General features: G+C 32.0%; 1 protein-coding gene and 1 long non-coding RNA gene across 3 annotated transcripts in view; one reads left to right on the top strand and one right to left on the bottom strand.

Annotated features, from left to right (window-relative positions):
• LOC149476643 (uncharacterized) overlaps positions 1-21,299 on the bottom strand; it is a 31,248-nt gene that overhangs the window by 2,079 nt on the left and 7,870 nt on the right. The window contains exons 1-5 of one of the 2 annotated variants that reach the window (XM_089711910.1): positions 16,641-17,058; positions 3,302-3,458; positions 1,652-2,174; positions 555-617; positions 12-173 (exon numbers count right to left, since the gene is read on the bottom strand). In XM_089711910.1, coding sequence (XP_089568036.1) covers positions 12-173; positions 555-617; positions 1,652-2,174; positions 3,302-3,458; positions 16,641-16,644 — 909 coding nt within the window. In that variant the 5' untranslated portion in view covers positions 16,645-17,058. Of the gene's footprint in view, positions 1-11; positions 174-554; positions 618-1,651; positions 2,175-3,301; positions 3,459-16,640; positions 17,059-21,299 lie in introns of those variants that run through there. The other variant, XM_089711909.1, reaches the window with a different exon arrangement.
• The window catches only part of LOC149476629 (uncharacterized), a 444,465-nt gene continuing 440,886 nt past the window's right edge, over positions 17,721-21,299 (top strand). The window contains exon 1 of the long non-coding RNA XR_016317833.1: positions 17,721-17,776. This is a non-coding gene — a long non-coding RNA (uncharacterized LOC149476629). The remainder of the gene's footprint in view (positions 17,777-21,299) is intronic.

Below are 21,299 nucleotides of genomic sequence, written 5' to 3'. Positions count from 1 at the left end.
GTAAAACTTACCTTCATAAACAACGGAGTAGACAATTGAGCAACACTTGTAGCTTTGCTCAAGGAATCTTCATCGGGCGTGAGATTGACCTCAATAGGTGAAACTTTTAGTTTTGGGAAGCTCTTCTGTTTCTTGGGACGATCTTCCTCAGAGTCGGAAGGCGGTGGACGGATCTGGAATATTAAATTTTTGATTAATAAGTATAATATATATTTATTTTAATAATTTTTAAGACTTTTTTTACCTGACTGAGTTACATGCACAATATAATTATAAGTACATATATGTCTAATAAATTATCTGTGATTTAAACAAATATGTTTATTAGATTACTCTACTTTAAACTACTATGGAGTTATAATCCGATCAAGATGTGTTTAACTACAATTTTTCTTGCAAAATAAGTGGTTACCTAGTCCATATTAGAAATTTAATTTTAAATGGATAAAGTTTCTCATCAAGATATTACGATTCTTTCTTCATGTCCCCAAAAAATGTCGAATTATTTTAACTAATTATGTCTAATGTCTAATTATTTCCTTTATTTAACTCACTTTTCTAGGACGTCCGGGGCCCCTACGTTTCGGCGGCATTGGAAGAGGTGATGGTGAACGTAGCTGAAAAATTATAATAAAAATATATTTTATAGTATCATCTCAATCTAAACTATAGATATGGGAAAGATTTGAATATGTATATGTTTGTTTGTTACGGTTAAAATTAAACTTATAGACCGAATTTTTGAATTCTTTCAGGGGCGTCCATAAATTACGTAAGCTGTTATTTCAATTTTCCGAAATATTTGCCGATACCCTCTCCCCAACGTAAGGTTAAATGAGATTGGACTCGACCCCCTCTCTCCCTAAAACCACTCACATATTTTATACCTATACCGTTAAAAACATTTTTACCAAGTAATGTCTTCATGTTTTTTGTAAGCGACAAGTGTTTAGACATAAAATATAATTAGTTTCTCGGGTAAGTTTAAATATTATTTCACAATGAAAAGAAAAAAATGTAAGTAATTCTACATTTAATTATATATTCTACAAACTAATATGTGTCTTCACTTCATTTTAATAAAACATATTTTCCTTTACTTTGCTCACCTTTTAATTAAGTTTCTAGTAAAATTTGTACGATTAATATTGAACAGTTTTTTGCTTTATGTGTACCTACTTACATCGTAAAATTAAAAATGTCATATTTCAGTAGCAATTTATTTTTAAATTGAATAATAACATTAAGTTGAACACTATTTTGTTTGTTACATATATATATAAATATATGTAGTTTATAAAAAGACTAAAAACAAAACTTGAACATGATAAACTATTAAACTAATGAAATTATTGTATTGTCACCGATCCTTGATAAATGTACAAAGTTAGAATTAAATCTGTCCGTTTAAAGTGGGTCAAAATCGGTTGCATACAAACATACAGGTGAAGCTAATAAAAGCGTGTTAATAAGGAGCGTGTGTGACGAGCATATGTGTCAGAAGTGAAACTTCTTTGGCAAGATTCAAAGATACCAAAATCGTAGCCTTACTATTACATACCGGTATTGCCATTGCTACCTTGAAATTTTACTATCAATGCGCCTAAAGAAGTTAACACTTCAAAAAAAAAAATTTTTTTTTTAAACTTACCCGCCTTTTTCTAACCGGTCGGCTGCCATCCGCCGATCGCGTTGTCATAGACAACGTCGACTCTGTTTTATTTATCACTTCCTCCTTAGACAGTATTCCACTAATACGATTCTTGAAAAAGCTATCCTCCGCCATTTTCAACGCTTCAAAACATTTGTTCCCCTGCAACGCGTATCTTATTATTTTCAACACTTCAATACGACACAACAGTCGAGTGTCATCATCCATTTTCTTGAAAAGTGGCAATAGAGAATTCATGAACATTTTGTCATCATTAAAATGGTCATCTGGCAGGATGCTGTTAGCGTCTATCTTGATTTCCAGCTTCTTCTCCGTGTCTATGGTCTGGTTGCACTTGTCTGTTGTCTCTGGCCGTTCTGGCGGGTCCGGTTTTGTTTTTAAATCGAGCGGTTTGTCTATGGCTTCGTGCTTGATTCGCGGCATTTCTTCTGGTGCCGGGTGTTGGGGCGAGTTTGATATCTCCGAAAATGACTCATATTTGTCTTGGGAGTAGCGTGGTTTTCTGAAAGGAGAAACAATATATTAGCATAACATTAAAAATATATAGAACAACAATAAGGGGAATTTTTATCAACTATTGAAATTTTTAAAAAATAAAAAAAATCAATCACGAGTCGAACCCCGCTTCAAACACTGCTCGCGCTAGACGCGCGTTCGAATCTCGCCTCGTGATCGAATCTCGCCTCGTGTTTATTCTTTTAAAAATTCATATTAGTTATTTAGCTTAACAATATTATTTTACTCCTTTATGAAAAATTTTAATGGTAAAAAAATTGGGACGTATGTAAGTAATATTCAATAAGTAGCTCTTGAATTTAATCGATAAAAAAAACGTATAATTGTACCCTTTATAATATTATTGCAAATTAACGATACACAGGTACAATTAATCTAAATAGGTCAACATTATTAAGTCTAGTGGATAAACAATACTAACAAGGCTTTCCAGAATCGATGCAACAATTATAAGCTCAAATGAAGCTTTTCTGGGAACTGTATCATAAACAGGTATCAATTTAATCGATATTAACACGAGTAATAATGATGAAATAGTAAATGAAATAAACGAATATTCAAAAAAATGTATGACGAATATAGGATCTATCATCTATCATCAAATATCCTCAAATATAATTCATAGTTGAGGAAATTACGTTTTTAAAAGTATGAGAGGTCTATTTGAGGTCAGATTCTACTAATTTTAATATTGGTATTTAATTGGCTATAAATTTTGTAGTTATTTTAATAAAAATAATAAAAAATAGTATGATAATGTGTATGTGTAATGTAACAAAATAAAATTGCAACACTCGTGGTAAGACCTGATAAAACACATTATAATATTATGAAGTATGTACCTAATTTTAAATGCGGATATGTTAAATACATACTGTGTTTATACATTTACTTAAAATTATTTTCATTCCCTTATATTTGTTTTTAACATGGAAGGACCAAGTATTGAACCCTGTGGGACACCCAGTGCATTTCCCACTCACACAGATATTGAATAGCGAAGGTCAAAGTGTTGAACCTTGGGGGACACCACATATAAATCACTCTCATATACAAGGAATATCAGTGGACCAAGTGCTGAACCCTGCGGGACATCACATACAAATCACTCACTTGTTCTTCAGCGCGCGCAGCAAGAAGGACATCTGCCTGTGGTACTGATAGCGGCGGCTGCCCGGCGCACAGTGTTCCGGCGGCGGGCACTTGCCTTGCCTGTACGCTTTCGTGTACGAGTCGCGTATTGACCGCCACCTCTTTTGCACCTCTTTACCTGTAAAATTAGATATTATTGATTTTATTAATGGTAAAAGCACAGACTAATAATAATATACTACGTGTAAAAGTATGTTATGACGATTCAAAAGTGCTTCTTTTAAGTCGCCTAAAGAAGTCGAATTGACTAAAAAAAAGGTTTCAGTTTGACAAAAAGGTAATTAGGTTGAGCTTTAGTAAGAGTGTTTAGAATTAGATTATTTGGACCTAATCCAAACAAATAGTTAGTTTATAAAGTTGATAATCATACATACTATTATTTAAGAAGGTAGGCTCATATCTAGAACAATTGATTTGGTAACATTGGTCAAGGCTATATGTTTGTGTAAAAAATATTGAGTTTTTAACAAAGAACTTCATAATAATTTACTTATATAGTAATTGATAAAAGTAACTGAAAAGTAAACAAAAAGTTTGATTCATTTAAATCTGGAGTGTCAGATTTTAAAAGCTATGCGTAATTTGAGTTGTGGGATACAATATTTGCTGTTATTATTAATTCCAATCGCAACGAATGAAATTGTAAGTATCTCCAATAACAAATGCTAGCTAAGTTTCATAACTTATCTTTCCTAAACTTAAGTTATCTTGTACTCATTTTAGTGTTTTGGCAATAAATCTTTTCTCACTTTTTTTCACGAAAGAGCCTTAACTTGAACGGTGCAATATATTAATTTAAATATAATAACTAAATGTAAATATGCCTCTCCTCGCGTTCCACTGCACGTATCGCGATGAAACACACATTCAGCAAATCCGAATTTTGATACGGGAACACCGATTTACCGATACCATCCCTATACGTGGACAACACTATAATACGTAACAGAACACGATGACTATATAAATATAGGTATGACACAAGACGACAGGTCACAGGTAACAAACGCATCCAACGTAACGACATCAAATGCCTTCCATAAATCAAAAGTGTCGACAACAATAAATTTATAATATAGACATCAGTGGGAAACTGATTCTCGGACTCAAAATCAAATATGCCCAGTGGATAACATCTATACTAATATTATAAAGCTGAAGAGTTTGTTTGTTTATTTGAACGCGCTAACCTCGGGAACTTCTGGTCCGATTTGAAAAATTCTTTCGGTTTTAGATAGCCCATTTATCGAGGAAGGCTATATATCATCAGGCTAAGACCAATAGGAGCGGAGTACTTCGGGTAAAGCCGTGGAGCACAGCTATTTATTTATAAAGATTTATATATTATAAAATAAAATAAAGAATGTTTATATTATAAATATTCTTACAGGGGGTTATAGTGTTCCAGAAATATTTTTCATCAATTTTCATTGATTTTTAGTCGAGAGTCTTGGACTAAAACCTAAGTTTCTCCGCCTGTATCGCGATTTAATTAAAAAAAATCCATTACAATACAAGCCACATCACAAACAACACATCATTCCCGAGGGTACAATAATAGAGATAATCAAACTGTGGCTAATATCTAAAACAATACATAAATTAATTCATTTGCACCACGTGTTTACGGGAGCTCATTTAGTAACCATTGTGATTTGATAGTTGATACCAACGTATATCCAGTTAAATAAGTCCCTAAAATAACCGTTAATGTTTCTAATAGTTCATTTAATCCTATAATGGTATGTTCACAAGGAGCCAGCGAATATTAGCGAACGAGCATTAGCTCTACAATTATATTACTATGAAATCTTTAGTTAAAAATAAAACGTTTTTGGCAATAAAATGATACAGTTCAATCAATAACCCACTGATTAATTATCGAACAATTTTTTTTTTTTTTATCGATTTAGACAACTTGGATGACATTAAGGAATATATAATAGATAACATTATGTATAATAGCTACTTAATCACTATGACTGTAACATATATATGGAAGATAAAAACCCATGGAGGGTTGTCGCGTAAAAACCACAGGACAGTTCTTTGGCATATTATGATAATATATACGACATACGTACAGTTACTTACATATTTTGTAAAATTAAAATTGTAATACTGAAATGATTTAAAAGAGCAACTATGGAGTTTCTTGCCGATTCTTCTCCATAGATACTGCTTTCCGAATTGGTGGTAAATTTTAAAAATATGTATTGACGTTTCAAAAGTGCTTCTCGAAGAAGTCTAATTGAATAAATAAATGTTTGAGTTTGGGCTACAGGGGCTACAACTTACAAGGGGCTTTTAAACTGATATATTATGACCAGAACAAATTAAATTAAATAAAATTTTATTTATCACCATATAAAAATACAATATCCTGCAGTCATCATTTTTATTATTTTAATTTTCACATAAGCCCCGTGTGGACGCATCATTACTTTATATAACACAGGGCAGGTGCGTATCACAGCACTATCGATACACGATAATATATTAAATGTGGTATTTTTTATCTGTGCAAATAGTTAAGTCAATAATGTATTATTTTTTGAATGTACTTAATGTTAAAAAAATAAAAACATTGTTATCAGAATGTGTACCTACTTGGAATAAATATTTTTATTATTTAGAACTAATAAACATCTATGTCATGCTTATAACGGTTATCTTTCTGACCGATTTTGTTTGTTAATTATTTTTTATATTAGTCAGTAGATAATATCCTTTATGAATGTAAAATACAAATATAAAAAAACTGGAAATCCATACGTATGTTTTTAATTGTTACTGTGATTTTTGTTACAAATGCGAAAGTAACTCTATTGTCTCATAAACTACGAAACTCATTTGGATAAACTTTGATGAACGGATAAACTTGTATCTTGATGTAACAATCTGTTGCGAACGGCGGTCAATCGATAACGATAGAGCGCACTCTTTTGTATGTATGTATCATTAAAAAGTTGTAGAAACTAGAAACGCAATAATGGGCAAAAAAATAAACATATTTATCTCAAAATCTATACTCATATTATAAAGCTCAAGAGTTTGTTTGTTTGAACGCGCTAATCTTAGGAACTACTGGTCCGATTTTCTAAAACTATAAGCCTTCTTCGATACAGTTATCGAAATTAGGCTTATCTAACGGGTCCGATTTGAAAAATTATTTTAGTGTTTGATAGCCCATTTATCGAGGAAGGCTATAATCATCACGCTACACAGGAGCGGAGCAATTCGGGTAAAACCGTGGGACACAGCTATCACATTAAACGACACTAAATCCTACTAATATTATAAATGCGAAAGTTTGTGAGGATGTGTGTGTGTGTGTTTGTTACTCTTTCACGCAAATACTACTGAACCGATGTACAATGAAATTTAGCACACATATAGAAAGTAACTCGGATTAACATATAAGATAGGTATTATCCCGGGAATCCCACGGGAACAAAAATGCGGGCGAAGCCGCGGGCGGAAAGCTAGTACTGTAATAAATAATCTAAAAACAGAAAAAATGTTATTTATAAAGCTTCAATAACCCCTAGAAACAAGAGCTACTCCCAACAAAACACCAAACAAAAAAAAAACAATAAAAATAAACATACACATCCATCGAAAACCCCTTTTCGCAATCTGATAAAAAAAAAGAAAAAAAGAAACAAACTACAGAGTTTCCGCGAACAGAAGTACACGTGCCGTGAACACAGGGGCAAACTGATTTACCCGGGAATAATATGAATTTCCCTTTACAAGATCTCGAAGTGCATCGATAGAGTATTCAGGGAATTTTGTTGAAAATAGATCGCCTATGAAATACCCTTTTCTTGTTTAATCTGTGACTGTTTATTGTATGCATTACGTATTTGAAAATCTAGTCTCTTAGATATAAGTACTAGCTTTCCGCCCGCGGCTTCGCTCGCTTTGTCTAAATCCTGATAATTATCTTAATATATATAAATCTCGTGTCACAATGTTTGTCCCCAATGGACTCCTCAACCACTTAACCGATTATAATAAAATTCGCACACCATGTGCAGTTCGATCCAACTTGAGAGATAGGATAGTTTAAACATGTAGGTACCACGGGCGAAGCCGGGGCGGACCGCTAGTAATATACTAAAACCTTCCTCTTGAATCACTCTATCTATTAAAAAAATGTACCTATCAAAATCCGTTGCGTAGTTTTAAAGATTTAAGCATACATAGGTGATAGGGACATAGGGACAGAGAAAGCGACTTTGTTTTATACTATGTAATAATATAATTCTCGTATCATAATGTTAGTTACTATACTCCTCCGAAACGGCTGTACCGATTCTGCAGAAATTTTGTGTGCCTATTGGGCAGATCTCAAATCGGTTAGCATCTATTTTTCACACCCCTAAGTGATAAGAGTAAGGCAAAACGTTTGCCGGGACAGCTTGTTATTATTACATAAACTGATTGCATAAACGATTACTTGTAATTAGTATACTATGGTATTAAAGAACTGGGGTAGTTCTTGTATTGATTGCTTGAGTAGCCTGATAGTTATAAATGTACTGGATTCGATTCGCGGTGAAAAGTCTTCTGGGACTATTTCTTACAAGCTGTTCAAAGGAAAAACACAAAGGAATGAGATGTTTCTCTGCTGTAAAACGTAGCCTATATCGCTATCTAGCCTTCTCACTAAGAAATACTAACAAAAACACTTTTGCATTTATAATATTAAAGCAATGATTACTTTATAACTTACTATGCTTATTTTCGTAGTCAAAAAGATACTTAAAGTACACATATTAGGTAAGGGCCGATTTTTCAATGCATGGATAAAACTTATCCGTCCAATAAAGTATTACACGATAACATTAAAATGTCACGTAAACTGTCAAATACGATCAATTAGAATACGTTTTTAAAATGGTAGTTTTATACATTATTCGACGATTATGTTTTATCCGAGCATTGAAAAATCGGCCCTAAATCAACTAATATAATTTGCAAAATTCCTCGTCTAAAGTAATATAAAACCACCTATAAACAAAGATACTTTTAACGGATTTAAATCCCGATTCATTGTAACAACATACATGCGCAGTTGAGCATGCTATGTGACCACGCCCACTTGTAAACCGCTCGAAACATCAACGTGAACAAGATTGCAAATAAAATGGAAATATAACTTCTATTCACCATCATGTTAAATTGTAAAATAATATGTAATAACTTATCCTAGTCCTAACTAATATTATAAATGCTAAAGTACCTAACTGTCCGTCTCTTGTTCAAGCTTCAACCACTGAACCGTTTAGGATTAAATCTGCTATAGAGATAGTTTGAAACTTGAAAGCTACAGTGTTAATAAAGTTAAATAAGCAAAAAAAGTAAAATTTTGTAAGGGAACTACCGGATATTTACTCTTTATTTATTTATTTATTTATTTATCAGACACACCAATAATGACTCAATTAATACAATATACAGAAATACATTAATAATTATTTCATAAACTGAATTGGCCATAAAGCAGGCGTATACAACAATTATAAAAAAAAAAAAATGTCTTAAAATTTTTCAGTTTTAAAAGTCTAAAAATACATAATCAAATTTATCATCAATTGACGAAAAAACATAAAATTCATCACATAATTAAAAATTTATCAAGAATACAATATAAAATTAATACTACAATGATAACATGATTAAAATTTTGAAATTTGAAACATCCATGAAATAAAAAATATATAAAATTCAATTAAAACATGGCTAAAACACATAAAATACAAATTAATAAAAACACATAAAGCACATAAAGCAAAATATGTCAAATACATCAAAAATACAACACAGTCACTGAATAAAATTTACTATTTTATTTTTAAATCTATAAAAATTATCGTGAAAGATGTCAATGTCAACGTTATTACTATGTTGTAAGCTATTTCTTTTATTGGTAACACTATTGTACGTTTTCATTAACCTATTAAATGGACTATTCTTTTTTAAATTAGTACGGGATAGACTTGGGCAGAAAGTACTAGAAACACCGTAACGTGGAATAGAGCGTGGAACTGACAAATTCAAATACATAATTAGGTTAGAGCTAAGGTTCCCATGAATAATTTTATGCAATGTATATAAATCGAGTAAACGACGGCGATTTTCCAATGAGTTTAATTTAAAGTGATCCAGTCTATCTTTATAAGCTGCCCTATACGAAATACGGTGATCCTTAAAAGCTAAGTACTTTGTGAAAGCTTTCTGTAGGCGTTCAATGCGGCCTATATGAATTTGATAATGCGGATTCCAAATCGTACTAGCATATTCTAATAGACTACGAACTAGGGCACTAAATAGGCAAATTATCGTACTTGCTTGTCTGAAATCTTTTGTATTCCGTTTTATAAAACCTAACATCTGCCAAGCTTTAGAACATATATGATCAATATGGTTTGAAAAGTTTAGTTTTTTGTCAAATAATATACCTAGATCACGAACTACTGACACTTCCTTAACAGGTTTATGATTAATTGTGTAAGCTGATTTAAAAGAATTCTTTTTTCTAGAAAATTTTATGTGAAGGCACTTGTCAGCGTTAATCTCCATTTTATTATTCTTACACCAGACTTGAATAGCATTTATATCATGCTGCAGAAGATATGCGTCATCAGAATTGTTCACACTACGATAAAGTTTTAGGTCATCGGCAAAGATTGAGCAATTACTATAACTAATGCAGTTAGAAATATCGTTGATAAAGATTAAGAAAAGAGTCGGGCCTAGGTGTGACCCTTGGGGAACCCCTGACGTCGCAATATATTCACGAGACCTGAATCCACCCATGGTCACCCTTTGAACCCTATGGCGAAGATAAGAATGAAACCATTGGATAAGAGTTCCGTGGAAGCCATAATTCTTCAATTTTACCAACAGTGTTGTATGGTCGACTTTGTCAAATGCACTGCTGAAGTCTGTGTATATGGCATCCGTTTCAGAGCCTCTGTCTAAGCATTCGCTGATATATGTTGAATAGTGCAGTAAATTTGACACTGTCGACCGATTTTTGCAAAATCCATGCTGAAAATCATTGATAAGGTTGCTAAAGTATGGAGTAACGGCGGATAGTACCAAGCGTTCAAAAATTTTTGAGAAAGTGTTTAGTAGAGAAACCGGACGGTAATTTTTGACATCATCTTTATCGCCTTTCTTGTAAATAGGGACGATATTTGCTGTCTTCCACGCGGTTGGAAAAATCGAAGACTCTAGGGATTTCTGAAATATGATTTTGAGCGGAAAGGAAAGATTATGGCTGGTTTTAATAATAAAAAATGGCGGGATTCCATCTGGTCCTGCGCCCTTACTAGGATCGAGGGAACGGAGCAATTTTAGAATATGGCTCTCTCTTTAGCTATCTGTCGGTTAAAATGATAATTCTTAACATCAATACTTGCAAAGGCAAACTTTACCAGGGACATTACCAGCAAGCGGTGGAACCGGCCCTTAATCTAATGTATATTTATTCTATATGTATATTTTTTAAATTGAAAAAAATCTATACCTATTGAAAATAGTTTTAAAATAATACAGTTTATATATTTATTATTAAATGCCAATAGGAGCAGAGAAATGCGAGTAAAACCGCAGGGCACAGCTAGTTTACAATATAATATCAGAAATGACAATGAAAATAAAATTCACAATACATTCTATTATATCTTCAACTGCAATAATAACTTTATTTCCAGTCCCTTCGTTCGTGAACGCACTAATCTCGGGAACTACTGGTCCGATTTGAAAAATTCTTTCGGTGTTAGATAGCCCATTTATCGACGAAGGTTATAGGCTATATTTCATCACGCTACGGGCAACAGGAGTGGAGCCACGGGGGTGAAACCGCGCGGAGCAGCTGGTATTTTATACACGACACCGTACATTACACGTAAACTTGGAAGTTAAACTTATGTTAAGGGTCAAATCCTTGTTATTAATATCATAAAAATTTATTTCATTATAATATTTTAATTTATTATAATACAAATAAATAAATAATAAATATTTTCAGGACAATTTTCACACACGGCACGATCTGATCCCATAGGTATAATCTTCTTCTTCTTCTTATATATAAAAATGAATCGCAAAATGTGTTGGTAAGCGCATAACTCGAGAACGGCTGAACCGATTTCGATAATTCTTTTTTTATTATATTCCTTGAAGTACGAGGATGGTTTTTATGTAGAGAAAACGTAAATAATAAATATGTACCACGGGCGAAGCCGGGGCGGACCGCTAGTTTTAAATAAATACTTATATAGAACAAACATATATGTTCATCAAACAAATATTTGCCCCGGGTGGGAATCGAACCCACGACCTCTGGCTTGGAAGGCAGGCCACTACCGACCAAGCCAACCGGTCAGTCGAAAAATGAGTTTTTCCTTTCAATTCTTATGATCAAAATATAAAAATAGCACAAGTTTCTCCTTATTGCATCAGCTATCTATAATTGAAATTACCGTTCGTCCAGCAATTCCAGAGATTAGCCGGAACAAACATACAGACTGAAGAAAATTGAAAAAAAAAGTTACCTTGGTATATGACATTGTATACATTCGTAATATGCATTTAGTAAAATGCGGTTATTACAAACAGACATTTAAATTTCTACAGATAAATATAAAAGTCTGCCTAGCTTACGCTTTCATAGCCTAAACCACAGCACCGATTTGGATGAAATTTATAATTAGAGTAGGTTCCTAGGAAGAAAGAAAGGATACAAGTTACAACTGTATTACAACAATAATATTATGGCTAATCGAATATATTTTATTAACTGCGCAAAGGCAAAAATAAATTTTATATAACAATGGCGATTGATATAGAAATGAAAACTTCATACGAAATTGATATTAAAGGTTCAAAAAATAAACTAATATTAATAGATAAAAGCATAAAACGCTTCATCCATCGAGATCGGATAAATATCTTTACATTTTTATACTGTCCATTAAATCGTGTTGTTTTGAAAACATAATTTAGGTCAGGTGCGTTTCTGTTACACTGATCCATTTTCTTTTCATCTATATTGATTAATCTATATCTACCCTCCTTTTTTTTGAAGTGAAACTTCTTTAGGCGCATTGAGAGTAAATTTTCAAGGTCGCGTCATGTCGTCCATGACGTGACGGTATTGCCACCGTCACGTCATGGACTAAGGCGACGATTTTGGTATCTTTGAATGTTGGCATGGAAGTTTCATTTCTGACACGTGTGCACACTGCACAGGCTCTTTTTAACAAGTACATTTTGACGATTGCTTATATTATTATACCTATTAGCCAATAATGATACAATAACGTACTTGTATCTAAAACTAGCTGTGCCCTGCAGTTATACCCGCAGTGCTTCACTTCTAAAATAAAATATCTAAGCATTTTTTAAACACTTATTAATTACCCCAAAATGAAGATTTTGTTATTTTTTATATGTGTTTATTGCAGATGTCTGTATGTTTTTTTTCCAACAATACTAATACTAACTAGAAAATAAAAATATGTTTACAATTTGAAGAAATGTATAAATAATTGTCATTTATTATGTAGGTACACACAATACCCACGACCCCTTCACTGAAAGGTGATCGACGGAAAATAGTCACAGTAAACAGATTACCAACAGTATGTAGAAACTATCTACAGAATGTTAGATGCCCCACCGGTAATCGAACCCTATGTTCTATACTCACGATAAACGACATTTATGGAAATCGACAAGCCTAATTAATTAATTATTTAAGTCAATATTATGTACTTCGAAGAACTAAATCGTTAAGTAATTTCTTGGTTTAAGTATTGACTATTGTTATTTGTTACTTATGGAAGTACTGTATATTCTTTTTTTTCTGTTTGAGTAAAAACTAAAAATGCAAGCTGTGTTAAATGTCATTTTTTTTTCAAATAAATAGGTACTGAATGCATAAGGCATTGCAACTTGTATTTTGTAATATTGTATTTATCTTTTTCAATTATATTAACTTCTTATTATAATTGTATGCAATCAATAATACATTAATAGATTAAATAAACAAAACATTTTACTAATCCATTCAATTTATTTATTACTAGCGGTCCGCCCCGGCTTCGCCCGTGGTACATGTTTACGTTTTCTCTACATAAGAACCATCCTCGTACTTCAAGGAATATAATAAAAAAAGAATTATCGAAATCGGTTCAGCCGTTCTCGAGTTATGCGCTTACCAACACATTTTGCGATTCATTTTTATATACAGGGTTACTTGTAAAACACCGGCAACCTCGCAGGACAAGATAGCTAACATCATAAGTAACAACATTTGTTCTACGACTTTTGATAATTTGTTAGATTTTGTTTTCATACAAAAATAAATATTCATTTAATTTTCCGTCTGAATATTATAAACTCTACGCCTCCCAAAAATTACGTAAACAAAAAGCGAACGAGAGGGGGAAGGGGGCGTCGCGTCGTCCATCCGATAATTAATAGAACATAGACTTACAAATGTAAGGAGAGTACAATAAAAGTTTAAAAAATCATTTAAAAATAATTTATTGCGTTATGCCAAAAGTCGTAGAACAAATGTTGTTACTTATGATGTTAGCTATCTTGTCCTGCGAGGTTGCTGGTGTTTTACAAGTAACCCTGTATAAGAAGATTAGGTAATTCATTAATCGAACAAGAAACAACAATATTATGAATACTAACCATAATAAATTGGTCTAAAAATAATCATAATGATACAAAGGAGAGATCAAACTACATAATATACTGGTTAGGTAGTTACCTACTTCAAATATATAATCTTTTATAAAAGTTAAATGAAGGACGCATATTATTATACATATAAACACACAACATAATATTAAATATTTATTTATAAAGCGTAAAAATTCTGAATTTATGTACTTACCTAAATAATAATGTAGAAACAAACGAATCTACCTATTCAATTAAAAAAAAAAACAATTACCAACACCTGAGAATGGCTCAAATATCAATTGATTTCGTTTATTTATAATAGGTACGTTCGATATTTTTTTTTGACTAAGTATTAGAAAAAAATATTTCCATAGCATAACCGCATTGTATACCGACCAATAAAAAATAAAAGAGTCGTTTTCAAAATAATTGTACATTACTACAAAATGTTTGTCCCCCTAAAAAATCTTCGAAAAAAATATGGTTACGACTGAAATAAATCATTGTTAACGTTTTACAGACTAAACTTAAGCATACTGCATATCATTTCTGATAAAAAGCAATGAATTGCGATTCAAATTCTTACATAAATTTAATGTGAAAATAAAGTAACAAAAAAAGCTCCATACATTTTTTTATTGTCCCCTATGTGGACGACAATGAAAACCAATATTTTTATCAGAATTTTTGTATGAAACTTCCTATTTTTTTGTATCATAATTAAAAAGCAATGTTTCAAGTGTTATATCTGATAGATTAAACTATTTAAATTACCTTAAATAAACGAAGAATTACATATTATAAAAATGTCCCTATCAATCGTTACAATTTCGTGACACTGATTTATTGACACAATTAACCAACTTCTTGTATCACAAAGAAGAGGAATCTAACTCTAATCATTGGCAGCACTGGTCATGTCACGAAAAGTAAGGTCACATTAACGCGCCGCCATTTTGTTCGTCGTCCAGACATGGAAGAAGTCCAGTAGTGTGCTGTGCAAAAAATTTAGTTACAATTTCCTAACGACGTATTCTCAACAAAAGTAAGTACATTTTGAAGAATTCACCTACCGCAATTGTAATATACTTAAATTATGACTAGAGTAATAGATTACACTTTCAATCTAATGGTAAATGTGATTATGTTTTGTGTAAAAGTATTTCTTAGGTTATTTTTTACATGTTACTGACGAACAATTTCTTGACATTTACTGACGTCAGTAAATTGTAGACGGTAAAGCTGTGGTCTCATGTGTAAAGTATGAAAATAAGATATTAAAATGTGTGTTAAATTAATGTAACGAATAAAAATAAAGGAGAAAAACAATAAATCTCTCAAGATTATTTTTTTGTAACTACAGGCCATACTTTTTTAAACCATGATGTAGGGTTAGTAAAGTCGGCCTTAGGGACTTGACTTTTCCTGGGATCTGATAACTTTTTTATAGTGAAAGCGGATCAGTGAGTCTTGGCCTCCAATTTTACAAGTGGTTTCTGATTGGATAACGCTTGCCTTATTGCATTTACTGTTGATCGCTTTTCCACCCACACGAGTGATGCTTACTTTTGTTTTTATTTTTATTCAAAATACATATATCCAACAGCTTTTTTTAGTTTCAGAATGCCGCTAACCTGTGCCGAACGGCAAAAAAATACATTGAAAAACTAAAAAAGCAAAACCCTGAAAAATATGAAAAGAAAAGGAAAAAACACCTCGAGAAAGTGAAACAAAGACAAAGAAAAATATCAGGGGCCTTAGACAAAGTAACAATTAAAAAACGATAACGAAGTTAGAAAAGGAAAAATGTATGGGATTGACATTAGATAGACCACGTGATCTAACGCGGCGTATGTCAATCCCATACATTTTTGCCTTTTCTAACTTCGTTATCGTTTTTTAATTGTTACTTTGTCTAAGGCCCCAGATCTTAATGACAGTGAAAAAGAAGCTCGAAGACAAAAATGGAAAGAAGCTAATGATAGAAGAAAAGAAAAGGAAAAGCAAACAGAGAATTATAAAAATTGATTGTTTGTTGATTATTTTGTAACTAAAAATATATATTTTTTTTAACTAGTGACTTCTTACTTTTTTATATGTAATATTACCTTATTCTGAATACAGCCTTACTTTTACAACTTCCTGACATTTCCTAACGAAACAGTTTACTGACAATTTCGTGACGTACAAATATTTTGAAAATGACCCAAAAACCTGTTCAAAGCCTATAAATTTATTAAGGTACTAATTAGTAATATGACTTGTGATAAATTACTTGAATTAGTAACAACCATATAAATTACACAAGAATAAATTATAAAATAGGTATGTTCCAATTATAATAAAAAAATACACCACCAAAACTCAACCCGCATCGCGCCTTACATACTAATCAATAAAACAATACATATAATAACCGTTTCAAATTAAGACTCCATTTTGTTAAATTATTTTAGTAACATCAATAATTGAAATTCCTTCGATTATTCTGCATGTCCTTGAGAATAACTAGTATCCACGCAAGTTGCCATGTATGAAACGTAAATTTAAATGTAAATAAAAAATAAAATAAAATACCTACCCATTTGTTGGCGACCTTAAAAACTCCAAGTTTTTATGTGAAAATCATTTACCGTCCAAATATTATAATATAAAATCTTATTAAATTTCCACACAAATCCCACTGCAAATTTCAATTTTGTTCACATTCGAATAGCGTTCGTTTTCCAAAAACTACAATTTAGATATCCTTCGAATAATATGCAAGTTATAAAAACTATTATTCACTAGTACGGTCACTAGCAAACGTTATATTTCAAACAACACCGAGGATTCTATTTTTAAACAATTCGGTTTAGAAATGCAGATTAAATAACAGTATCGTGAAGTAATATTGATAATAATAATGTGTATTTAATGATAATAACGTAAGACGCGTTCGAAATTACAATAAAGAACGAATGAACTCCGCCCGAGCCAAAACATGTCCTAAAATACCAACTTGCAATGAAAGAAAAATAAATAACGCACGAATAATGAGGTCAAATACGAGCAGTAATATAAATTACCAAGTAATATGATAAAAGAAGTACATAACTAAAATGTATTATTAAAAAATTAATTGTTTATAAATAGAACGCCACAAACTTAAAAACAAAATCAAGTTGGCACACAATTAAAAAAAAAAAACACTCGATAGAACACAATTTTGGCTGTATAGCATGTTTCCATAGCCACTTGTCTCAAACACAGATTATTATACAGACGCGTTACAAAATGCCCGCGCTTTAGCGAGCGCGGCTGCCGCGCGAATGAGAGGCTTCACTCAGTCTTCCCTTGCGTTGCATAGGACAGATGCGCATTAATTTCTAGACATTTTTAATACACTCCGCTTATAAATAGATCCATATTAATGGGTCTGGAAGAAATGTTATTACAACTTCATTCAATTAGTTTACCGAGTTTTTAATTGTGGTTTACGATTTTCTAGAAGTCTTCCCGTTTGTATTTTAGTAATATTTTCTTGTTCGTTTTATACTGTTGCATAACTTGTATATTCGAGAAAAAGGTCATACTTTTGTCGCAAGCAGACTTATTTTATAAAAGAAAATGCTTATTTAATTTCATTTTCTTCTTTGAATCACATTAATCCATCAGTCCTCGGAATCACAGACACAATAGAAAATCTATTGTGTCGCGCCCCGATCGGGGCTTACGGTGGTCAATGGGTTAAAGCGTTAAAAATAATTTATTTGCCATAGCCAAAATAACATACAGACTTATCAAGGGCCTTATTTCTTCAGCAGCAATTTCTTCCAGACAAGTATACGTTTTCATCGCTATAATAATATGATAAATATAAAAGAGAAATAAAACATAAAAGTGAAATTAATAATAGCGTGTATGAGAAGAAAAATGCAATACATGGCTCATTAAAAAAAAACAATGCTCGTTCGCGTTTCCAATATAATATAATTAGTGAAATGAGAAATTATTTCGTTACCAAGATACAGCGGATGAAATTTAATTTATTTTAATAGTTCCTAGAATATTGCGTTCGCATTTATTTTAATAACTAGCTTTTGCCGCAGCTTCGCCCGCTTTGTCTAATATCTTGTAAATTATGTACTAAAACATTCCTCGAAAATAAGTCTATCTATTAAAAACAACACATCAAAATCCGTTGCATATTTTTTAAGATTTAGCTTACTTAGGGACGGACAGACAGCCATAGCAACTTTGTTTTAAACTAGGTATGTAGTACTAGCATTTTACATTTTTACATTTTTTTTTAAATATATACATATATATATTTAAAGAAAGCTATTCTATATACTAAAAGGAAGTCAATAAAGACATATTTAACCGCACTTGGAGAGGTTAATTAATTTAAACCTAATTAATACTTACTTAACTAATCACTAATGAACATAATTAACGGAGCGTTATCTGTCACTGAGTTCGAACTCAAATCTGAGTATTGCTTAAGTAATGATTTAACAAGTGCAAGTTGAAAATAATTTGGAAAATCCAAAAGTGCACGCCTCATAATCTTTTTTTAATAATTATTTATTAATTATTATTTTTGTTTATTTAATAACAATTAAACCACATCGAATCAGACCCTGAAAAATGAAAGGGTTCTATTCCTGCGCATACTCAAGCGTAAGAGAAAAAAAAAGACTCGATTAGTAAAGTATTTCGGTCGCTATCGTGTTAACAAGAAAATCCTCCGCACATACAGACACACGGACGTCCAAGACAGAACTTTTTTAAACTGTTTTTTAACTAGTTTAAATAACAAAAATGACATCAAAAATATCATGAATGTTAAAAATAGTGTTTTTTCTTAATATGTGTGTGTATGTATTATCTTACAAGTGCAATGTATGATACATAAAGACATTTTAAGTTTGAAAAATCAGATGTTTTGCGCGAAGTGACAGTAGTACCCACCTCAACGCTTCGCTTATGAGGCGTGCAATCTTCTTCTTATATATAAAAATGAATTGCAAAATGTGTTGGTAAGCGCATAACTCGAGAACGGCTGAACCGATTTCGATAATTCTTTTTTTATTATATTCCTTGAAGTACGAGGATGGTTTTTATGTAGAGAAAACGTAAATATGTACCACGGGCGAAGCCGGGGCGGTCCACTAGTTTAATAAAAAAGTGATAATACGATTTTTGCTAGTCATAAATTCTTAATCTATCTATTTTAAGAAATTCATCATTATTAATGCAGCCCTTTCTAGCATCATAGGAGGTCGAGGCAGGTGTCCCAGCAGTTGGTACGTATATGGACTGATGATGATGATGATGATGATGTACTGTACATCACTATGCAGTTACACAAATTTAGTTTTTTTTACTGTTAGAGCGTATACGCACTATGCGGGTAGCCGTCCGGCTGACCGCAAGCACAATTATGTACGTAATATTCATTTCTATGCGCACTGTGCGGTCTGCGGTAGCCGCATCGCAGTGCGCATAGAAATGAATATTACGTACATAATTGTGCTTGCGGTCAGCCGGACGGCTTCCCGCAATGCGGTTACCCGCATAGTGCGAATACGCTCTTAGTGTTCTATCTCATTAGTCTCTATTTACAAAATTAGTAATTACAGGGAACTTGATACAGATCAATAAAAAGGTTTTGCTATAATGAATACAGGATAGCTGCGATCGCAACGCATCTAAGCTCTATGGTTCACGAACTTTCATCTGAATCAGGTAGACTAGTACTAGCCCGCGGCTTCGCTTACATAAAACTAGTAGTAAACTAGCAACTTAATTATTTAAGTCCAAACGTATGGATAACATTTGCATTTTCATTAAATTTTCATTTCATTTTCATTTCATTTTCATTTCATTTTCATTTCATTTTCATTTCAATTTCATTTTCAGTGTGCCGAGCACTAGTGTCAGAAGTGAAAAGACTTTCCCAAGATTCAAGGATACCAAAATCGTCGCCTTACTCCATGACGTGACGGTATTTCCATGACGCGACCTTGTAATTTTCAAATACATCTACATAGTTATATTAGTATTATATTATCTGTATATATGTATATCTTTCTTACTTTTGTCGCTCTTGGCCTTCATTTCTCTTAAAGGTCAAAGGGATTATCTTGCTCCCTGAGCCAGATGCTATATTAGTCTCCACCGGGAATCGAACTCGGGTCAATGCAAATGCATATTACCACTGTACTTGGAAGGAAGAATTACTTACTGATATTATTAAGAAGACTTTTAATAATTATTTAGTCTATAAAAATGATACATAATAATATTTAACTACAATTTTTAATTTGTACTAGCAGTCCGCCCCGGCTTCGCCCGTGGTACATATTTACCTTTTCTCTACATAAGAACCATCCTCGTACTTCAAGGAATATAATAAAAAAAGAATTATCGAAATCGGTCCACCCGTTCTCGAGTTATGCGCTTACCAACATATTTTGCGATTCATTTTTAATTTTTACTAGCGGTCCGCCCCGGCTTCGCCCGTGGTATATATTTATGTTTTCTCTACATAAAAACCATCCTCGTACTTCAAGGAATATAATAAAAAAAGAATTATCTAAATCGGTTCAGCCGTTCTCGAGTTATGCGCTTACCAACACATTTTGCGATTCATTTTTATATATAAGAAGATATATATATACAATTAAAATAATTATATTTAACTACTACATCATAAAAGAAACGATCATAAAATATACCATATAACTAGACTTTAGCTTTTACGCCAATCATTTTTCAATCTAACCTTTTTTAAATACTATCCGTCTAAAAAGTGAAAACCTTGAAATTTCTGAACCGTGTGCGAGACGGACTCGCACTTGGCCGGTTTATTCACATGTATTGCCATAACGTTCGTTGCAGTGATTTTGATTTTATTTTATTGAAATTATTTATTTTAATGACTAATTATAAAAATAAAATATTGTCCAGTTACTCAGAAATAAAAAAATTTCTAAAGGTCAATAGTTATAAATGTTTTATTCTAAATTAAATTATACATATATATAATATTAATAAGTAATAACATTTTAATATTTCCACTATAAATAATTTTAGCCTAGAAAAATAGATATTAATTATTTTTAAGCTTCTTTAGATAAGTAATTTTAATTAAAATATCTCTTCACATCACCCGCAAACAATTCGTTGCAGTAGTTATGTAATAAATAACCAACATCCTAACAATATTAAAACTGAGAAATCTTATTTCCCT

Source organism: Colias philodice, chromosome 27 (assembly GCF_061535455.1).
Source record: "Colias philodice isolate Cphi_HAF_F1 chromosome 27, ilColPhil1 Martin Lab GWU primary, whole genome shotgun sequence".
In the NCBI taxonomy this organism is placed as follows: Eukaryota; Metazoa; Arthropoda; class Insecta; order Lepidoptera; family Pieridae; genus Colias; species Colias philodice.
Note: the sequence above shows the minus strand (reverse complement) of the source record. Positions and strands in the feature narration are given on the sequence as shown.